This window comes from Raphanus sativus, chromosome 8 (assembly GCF_000801105.2).
Source record: "Raphanus sativus cultivar WK10039 chromosome 8, ASM80110v3, whole genome shotgun sequence".
Lineage (NCBI taxonomy): Eukaryota > Viridiplantae > Streptophyta > Magnoliopsida > Brassicales > Brassicaceae > Raphanus > Raphanus sativus.
The window spans coordinates 23670937-23679860 of NC_079518.1; the positions used below are offsets into that span (position 1 = coordinate 23670937).

Genomic DNA, 8924 nt, shown 5'->3' on the forward strand with positions numbered 1-8924 from the left:
TGGTATGTCTATCTGCCATGCAATCGCTATCTCTGCTTCGCCACCGAAAACTTCTCTCCCTTTTAGCTTGGCAATCAACAATCTATCTCCTGTGGAATGAGAGAAACTCGAAGATTCACCGCCAACTCTTCCGGCCCTCGTCATTGATCTCCTCAACGACTATCTCCCTTATCAAAAACAAGATTTCTTCTTTCCGGGACAGCAACCCTCGCCTCTCAACTCTGATGATGCAGCACTGGCTCTAGACCACTGTACCTCTTCAACTTCCTCAACCTTAATTTGTTTTTGTCGCCATTACTCTACCATCACTAATCTCTTTCTCTTTCTCTAATTACTTGGTTCAATTGGTTTTTTGATGTAATGGGCTATGCCCAACAAAATCTGCCTTCTGACCTATATAATAATATAAAAGCTTTTTTTCAAAAAAAAAAAAACAGAGGACAAAAATGAATAAATGAAAGCCGTTGGGCAAAAATTAATAAATGAAATACTTTAAAACTTTTTTTGGAAACTAAAATTACTTTAAAACTTAGGCAACTCTCTTTTCGTTGTTGTAAAACAGTCTAACCTGTGCTTTGAGGGAAATGGTACTTTTGTGACAAGTTTGCTATATTACTATTTCGAGAACGTGAAGAGGGGTCATCGCGTGGTTTGATTTCATATTTATGTTTCAGTTTTGATTTTGCCAATATAGATTTATTTATTTGTGAAAAAGATTTATTTATTTGTGTATGTGAAAGATATGTAAATGAAGGCTTTGTGATTAGTTTTTTCTTTTAAATTATTAAACTTCTTAATTTTCCTTGTAAGCAATGACTGAAGGTTAGAGAGCGATCTTTATTTTGAAAAGCATTGTAAATGGTAATAGTTTTACAAGCAACAACGGACTTTGTATGCCTTAAAATTTGTGAAGTTTTCATTTCAATTCTACTAATCTCCATCATAAAACAAAATTCATGGTCATGGACGTAACGCCGAGGATATGTATAGGACTGACTCATCAGGCTATATATGTTAAAGGAGGAATGCATTGAATACGAGTTTTATTTTACCAATGGGTAAAAATAGGATAAATAAGATTTGGTGGGGGCAATTTATTTATTTAAATGTTTTTTCAATCAACGTTGGTGTTAGACTATAGACTAAGACATTGATTAAGAATTATAAAACTGAATTTATTTTGATCATTTTGAAGTAAACCATGCTTCTATATATAGCACATTTGTATAATCCACATCTCATCTCTCGAATTGAAGAGATCATGTTGGGCAAGATAATAGTTTGTTACCATGCTTCTATATATAGCACATTTGTATAATCCACATCTCATCTCTCGAATTGAAGAGATCATGTTGGGCAAGATAATAGTTTGTTTTTTAAACTTGTGATTTCACTCTTTCATTTTCATAGAAATAAGACCTGCAATTGACGCTTTTTGAAACCTTTACTATTTTTACTAATTTTGGAATATTATTGATGGGTCAGCACGTGGTTTGATTTCATATTAATGTCTGTTTATTTTCTTGCTTTATACAATTAACTGATTTGACGTTTCTCTAGTTCCAACTGGTTACTTTGTTCTTTACCTGAACTTGGTGTACCCATTAGAAAGCTACTTGATGGCAAGCTATTTGAAATTTATTTCATTGTTTTGGTAACTGATGTTTTCATATACGGACGATACATCAGTTTTGACACAACGATAGGTACAAAAGAAAATGAATAATTACAAAAACGCTGCTTTCAAATAAAACAATAATGACATTATGGACTATTAGAGAAATAGTTAATTTTCTACAAACATATTGTTGTGTTCTCAGACAAAGTTTCATTGGCCCCATCAAAATATTATTATTATTTTGGGTAGAAGAAGATACAGAAACGATAAGATTGATGTAAGTAAATCTTAGTAGTACTACTGTCTTGATTCACATATGGGTCCTTTTTTTTGTTCTTCAACATCCATCCATCCGGTACCAATTACCCATCAGAGAAGACATTTGATCAACCTTATCATACAACCAAAGATGCCCACCAGTGTGTATGAGCAATATCTTCTCTCTCTCCCAACTTTTCGGATACTTAGTCATCTCAGACTCATTTATCAAACCGGAGGCAGCTTCCCCACTAAATAAACACTAGAAAACCCAAATGTCAAGCTCCATATACATATGATGCTGGTCACGACTTTTAAAATTACTAGAAACAACGAAGTAACTAAAGACTAACATGTACCTGTAAACAGGAACAAGAATAACACTAGGTTGCACTTGCTACTTCCTTTACAAACTTTAGCTCCTCTGAAGTGTTCATTGCATCCTATCCTTTTATTTCTGGAAAACACAATAAACGATAGCAAAACTTTTATATCTACTTAATTAAGAAGAAGCATTTCCCATCTGATTTTGTTTGTTAAGGAACCAAGACAAATTCAACATAAACATTTGACACGAATTCGAGCATAGAAAATCTTAAAAGATTTTCCACCTATTCTTCTCCTTAGCTGGAAGGCTACTCCTGAGAGTGTCAAGACTTGTCTTCTCATTGTTTCTTCTTCTTCTTCAACTAGTCGTGGTGATTGCTCAGTTGACTATCTCCATTGATTCTCACCTATTTCGCCTGGGCCCATGTCACTTTAATTTTGAAAATGAGAATATTTAATATAAACAGCCAAAAATAGTCACTCAAACAATCACATTTCACACTTTTTTTTTTACATAAAAACGAGGGGAAGCATTTTACAAGAACCTTGAGTCATTTTTGTTGCATGCAAACAGAGTCCTCACAGCGAGAACTTTTAGACTCACTAGATACAAAGACGATCCTTGAGGCAATAAAACAAGTAGTCAAAAACAAAGCTAGTAATAACCTCTCACAATTCATAACCCCTGGCTCTGCTCCTTTACGGCTCTTGCAGTAGCGCTGTACCATGCTGCAGCAGCCATTGCACCCGGATCAGGAATTGATGCAAGAATCTCAGCCGACACATAGCTCGATCTCCCGGCCTGTACTCCATTCCTCAACCATCACATCACATTGAAAATAAATTTACACGTCCAAGCTCAATAAAACTCACCTGTGCTTGCATCTGAATGGTCGATTCAGCTCCCGCTGTTGCTGCTTCAGCAGACAGAACAAAAGCAGAAACAGGATCCTCGCCAACACTCAGCTTCTACTCACAATCAAACCAAAAACTCATTAGTAATTAAACAAATATCCATTTTTGGTAAGAAGTAAACTATTTATCAGTCACCTCCTCTAGGACTTTTGAAGCTGGGATGAGAGCATCTAACATCGTTCTATATCCCGCGCTTGCTCCACCATATTTACTGACAGCAGAGATCGATGACTTGAGTGCATCAGACCCTAATTTCAAGAGGAAAACAAATTTATAATGCCAACATGTGCCGTTTAATGACAGTGCAAGAAACGTTATCTTACAGTTTTTGGGAGTGACTTCTGACTGAGCGTTAGCTTTTAACTCAGCGTAAGCTGCCTTACAGAGGAGACTGTAACTGTTTTTGTCACATGACTTTATCAGTAGATACTAAACACATGACCATTTGTACGGAAATAATCATTTCAGAAACATATACAAAGATTTACATTATTCCGCTCGTTCCCCCCATGACTCTTCTGATAGATGAACCAATCTCATTCACTGTTTCAGCAGCGTCATTGAGCGGATAACTAGCGAACAGAGTAGTAACAGTTGGATCAAACTGTAGTAGTAAGAAATCACGCAAACAGAAGGGGTACAAGAAGTAAAGTGGCTTACTAATTCTTCATGTCCTCCAGAATAGCTTTTGCGCCTCTGCACATCTGTGAATGGCGAAGGGGTGCCTAAGGTTTTATGACATGCACAATGCAAAAAAAAAAAAATTAAGGATATAGAACCGGACTTACTGTTGATCCACAGTCTCCGTCTCCTACTTTTCCATCCCATTCGTTCAAACTATCTTTCAAACTGATGACCACAGTTGCTGCTGCTTCAATAGCTGCCTCAAGAACTTGACCTTGTTGACTAAGTTCTTGAGGTCGGCCTAGAGACTAATATCAAGTAACCATTATCATATGGCAAGTTTAAATGAAACTGATAGAGAGATTATCACATCTCACTGAATCCTAAAACACTTGCCTCTTCGTTTTTGTTCTGTTGGAAGGGAGGCAGCGGAACGGGGATCTTTGCTGGTGGGCGGTTCCCTGTATAGATAAATTTAACTTAAAATGAAACAAGACAAGAAACCACAAAGACTTGCAAGTTCTAATAGAAAAAGTATCAAAGGAACAAGAAAGACCAATTTAACTACATCTCACACACACCATCTGTGCCAACTGGCCAACTAGGTGCCTTGGTAGGAGCATCCAAACGCTTTAAAATTGACTGGTCAGCCTTCATGATCGACATAGAGAAACCTGAGAAGGGAAGAAGTTTAAGAGCAACAGCACAATGACTCTCCATAGATACAACAACAACAAAAAGTAATCAACCTGCCATATCAAGAGATGACATAAAAGATCCAGTATACACTCTATCAACGGCAAGTCCAAATTCTAACTGTAGTTTAGGGACTGCTTTTCCAGCAGCAATCATAAGTTCCATCAGAGGGGTACCACCTAAGCTGCACAACATGAAATAAATAAATATACTCACTGGTTAGACCATACATAGTATGGTAAAAGTACATACAAGGATCTCCTATATAGGAAGATGGAGCTTACCCATTAACCATCAGAACCACACTGTTACCACGTGTAATCGGAACATAATTAGTCTCCTGCAGTTATAATGAATGAAACACATAAATGCAAGTGAATAACATCAAGATAGTAATATGGAAAGAAGAAAACAGGAATAATGCACATACTGGACTCAGTATCTGTTGAAGAACATGGGAGACTACAACATCCACAGGTTGAATGTCGACCACAGCAGCACCAGGTTCTCCATGCTGAATGAAAATTTCAAAATAGAAAGATGAAAAGTCAAAGATACGACAGAACATGAATTTGCTCTCTCTATCTCTCTCTTTACTTTGTCATAAAATAAAGTAAGAAAGGGAAACAACATACAACACCAAGCCCAAGTTCCATTTTCTCTGGACCCAAACGATCTGATGTAGCCTGTCCCGGAAGCGAACAAACAGTCAGTGCAACTCCCATGGTCCCAACCACCTCAGATGCATGCTTTGCCTCTGCCGCAACTTCTTCTAAGGAAAGACCAGCAGCTGCTGCTGCTCCAGCCACCTATCCTTAACAATAAGAATTAATAAAAAACCGTCAGAAGGCTTAAAGTGTAGATAGAGGGAAAACAAAGAGGAAGGAAGAGTAAGAACCTTATGTACTAGAATTGTTCCAGCTAAACCTCTGCGTCCAGCTATGCCACGTGGCGGTGGGAGAGCACAGTCATCTCCAACAATCACAGTCTACAAAAAAAAAACAGATCATGTCACTCTATCCACTAACGCTCTCACCAAAGTCTTAAAACAATAAACAGACAGTTTTACCTCTACTTTGAAACCCTCAGTTTTAGCTAGCTCAGCTGCTAGGCCAAAGTTCAAGCGATCACCAGTATAGTTCTGTCAGAGGAGAAACTAGAATCAGCCAAAAACATTGAGAGCTAGAAATCCATAACTCTTCTAAGCTTAATTGATATGTACCGTGACAACCAAGAGGCATCCCATTGGACCAGTTACAGCTCGAATCCCCTGTGAGTTACACAAAAAGTTCACCATTCACTTGAAAGCTTCAAGAAAAGACAAAAAAAAAAATTTGGGGGAGACTTACAGCTAGAATGGAATCAACTGGTGGTGAAGCAAAGACATCACCGCAAATAGCTGCGGTGAGCATTCCTTCTCCCACGTATCCAGCTTGTGCTGGTTCATGCCCACTTCCACCTCCTGTTACAAAATAGCAAATTGCGTAAGATTAAACTAAACATAAACAAGGTTCGGACAAGAAACTCATGATGATACCTGATATAACAGCAACCTTGTCATAATCAGCAGCAGAAACATCAGCTCGTAGTACAACCTTGACCTGTGAAAAACTAGCTGAGGATTTTGCACAAACGAAAAAGGAAAGATCTTTTTAGTAACCTCAGGGAGGCCATCCAAGTACTGAAGTCCAGGATAAGTTTCGACCAGACCCTCGATGAACTCTGTTACTACATCTGCAGTAAGTAACGAATGAAAGAGCTTATGATCATTCTCTCTTGCAGAGACACAGTAACGCATTTGGGCATATAGAGATAAAAGTCAACACTCAACAGTCCTCCCCATCAACATGCACCACACAGAACTTAAGCGCCGGAAACAGAGAGTTTACGATTTCAAAAACAGGGTAACATAAAAGGAGAAGGAAGGAGGAGACGTGTGAGGACGAACCGTTGGGGTTGTTGATGAACTTCTTAGCTGGAGTAGCCATGGTGCTTAGCTGTCAAGGTGATCTAAGACTTGCGAATCGGAGAAAGCTCACATAGAGAAATAAAGAAGAAGCTTTGAGAGAGAGTCAACAATGGCAGTGAGGAGAGGAGACGAAGAGGAAGAAGCTTAACCGAAATAAACCGACAAATTGGAGAGACTCAATCCAACTAAACCGAATAATTAACATACTCAATTTAACCGATGTATGTGACCCCAGCAAGTAAACCGGAAATAAAAACCAAAATTGGAGAAATTCAATTACTAAACCGAGATGAACCTAAAACAAACCGAGCTAAACCTAAATTATAACCTGGCTAAATCGAACAGTAGGAGAAACTCAACCGATATAAACCGAAGCTTCACATATTGAACTAAACCGATGTATTGGGCCGGAGGTGAGCCCAGCAAGTAAAACAAATGACTTAATTAGTAAGAAAAAAACACGTGTTCCTCCTCCTCATACACGGTTCGGTTCGTCTATAACTAGATTATTATTCTTTGTCTACTTCGCACGGAAAAGAGAAGACAAGGAAGAGATCCAGAAGAAGAAGAGAAGATGGCTTTGCAATGGCTGATTCTTTCGTACGTGGTGGCCGCCGAAGCTGTGATCGCGGTGTTGCTGACTTTACCTTACCCTATGCTAGTGAAGAAACGCGTCGTGTCACTTGTCTCTCTCATTCTCCAACCTGCTGCTTCCATCGTCGCCTTCGCCGCCTTTCAGCTCTGCGGTGACCACACCTCTCTCTCTCTCTCTCTATATATATATATATATCTCAATCACTTCTGATTTTTCCTTTTGATCTGCGAGTGATTCTGTGGCTTTTGTTTGCTCTGTTTTCAGATATATACTGGAAGAATGAACATAGACTCTCTTGCTCATCTGAGGTCTGCACTGCTACAGAGCGTGACCGTTACGAGAAATCTGTAAGTATCTATTGGAGAATGCTAAAAGTTATAATTTAGCACAAAAAAAAAGGAATGGTAAAAGTTATCACAAATGTTTTTACTGTACACTTTGATGTGAAAATTGTTAGGCTGAGAGTTTGGTCCTGTTTTGATCTGAATATTCAAGTTTTTATGTAACATCTCTGAGATTTAGCTAAGTAAGTTGTATAGATATTTTTTACTCCCTCACCAGCTCCTACATTAACTAGTTAGTTTACACGATGTGCGGGTGTATTACTTTCTCAAAAGATGAATAATTTTAGGAATGTGCACATTATTATCTCTTTTTTTTTAACCCTTGGTAGCGCTTCATTATCTATATCTCAAGTTGTATGTTTCCTGGACAAGTATCAAACTCTCGGATAGTTAGTTCATCCCTAGTTTTGTCGAAATGCCTCAGATTGCTTACTAACTGTTTGAACCACAGATCTACAAGGCTCAGAGGAATGCTGTTCTGTGCGCTGCAGGAATTCTTCTCTACTGGTAAATAAACATCATCACCTATTATCAGTCACACACATACACACAGAAGGTCTCAGGGTGATTTTACTGATAATCTATCTTTTGTACAGGTGCATCTACCGTATCTGCAAGTACAACAAGGACCTGGAGCTTTTGGAAGAAGCTGTGAAGAGAGAGACACACAAGGACGAGTAATCTACTTGAGTATAGAGAGACTTGGTTCCTCAAAACCATATAAGTAAAGTCTTTTATTGTTTTCCTACATCTAATACCACTAAACCTGAAGAAAACAGTGAGTATCAACAACAGCTTGTAAACAAATATATATATCATCAGTGTTCAATGCTTATTTCATTCCTCTATACATTCTCGATTATCTTTTCAAGAACAGTCTCTTAGTGTTCAACAGAGGAAAAGAAGAAGACGATGTAACAAACTCATATTTTTCTTATTGATTGTTGAAGAAGAAATGATTACATATATAGTAACCCGGTTATCGTAACAAACAAATAAACCGGCAAACCAACGAAATCAATTATAACTAAACCGGTTACTCTAATATTCCCCCTCAAGATGGCAAGTATAGAGATTTGAGAGCCATCTTGCCAACAAGCGAGTAGAACCTAGGAGAGAACAACGGTTTAGTAAAGACATCAGTTATCTGATCATGAGTACGAACATGAAGCATCTTGATGTAGCCAGCCTCAATGCGGTCTCGTATCTGATGACAATCACGTTCGATGTGTTTTGTGCGTTCGTGAAACACGGAGTTATGAGCAATATGTATAGCTGCAGTTGAGTCACAGTAATAAGGAACCGGTCCTGCTTGAGGTGCCTGCAACTCAATCAGCAGATTATACAGCCAGATAACTTCACGCGAGCCGAACTCCATAGCTCTGTACTCTGATTCGGCAGAGGAATGAGAAGCGACCTGCTGTTTCTTAGATTTCCAGGAGATCAGAGTGTTGCCAAGGAACATGCAATAACCAGACGTAGAACGCCGTGTGTCAGCGCAAGAATCCCAGTCAGCATCTGTGTAACCTTTGAGGACAAGATCAGAGGTAGAGGAGTAGAAGAGACCCAGTCCAATAG

General features: G+C 38.5%; 2 protein-coding genes across 4 annotated transcripts; one reads left to right on the forward strand and one right to left on the reverse strand.

The window, feature by feature from the left end:
* Positions 1-2677: 2677 nt before the first annotated feature.
* On the reverse strand, positions 2678-6546 carry LOC108819051 (putative 3,4-dihydroxy-2-butanone kinase). Of its 3 annotated transcripts, none has more exons than XM_056991686.1 (20): positions 6387-6546; positions 6099-6172; positions 5976-5991; positions 5788-5900; positions 5661-5708; positions 5508-5579; positions 5337-5426; positions 5074-5247; positions 4869-4952; positions 4723-4778; positions 4492-4622; positions 4324-4416; positions 4139-4203; positions 3907-4050; positions 3779-3822; positions 3607-3690; positions 3442-3515; positions 3254-3366; positions 3077-3172; positions 2678-3005 (listed from the first exon to the last, which is right to left on the reverse strand). In XM_056991686.1, the coding sequence occupies exons 1-20, from the start codon at positions 6424-6426 to the stop codon at positions 2880-2882; spliced, it is 1737 nt and encodes a 578-aa protein (XP_056847666.1). In that variant the 5' UTR covers positions 6427-6546; the 3' UTR covers positions 2678-2879. The 3 variants fall into 3 exon arrangements, with proteins under 3 accessions (XP_056847666.1, XP_056847665.1, XP_056847664.1); XM_056991685.1 differs by having other exon boundaries at positions 5976-6039; XM_056991684.1 differs by having other exon boundaries at positions 5976-6039; positions 6099-6300; positions 6387-6509.
* A 380-nt stretch (positions 6547-6926) lies between these two features.
* On the forward strand, positions 6927-8181 carry LOC108819577 (uncharacterized). Its single transcript, XM_018592636.2, has 4 exons — positions 6927-7153; positions 7267-7349; positions 7798-7853; positions 7943-8181. The coding sequence occupies exons 1-4, from the start codon at positions 6982-6984 to the stop codon at positions 8025-8027; spliced, it is 396 nt and encodes a 131-aa protein (XP_018448138.2). The 5' UTR covers positions 6927-6981; the 3' UTR covers positions 8028-8181.
* Positions 8182-8924: the final 743 nt, after the last annotated feature.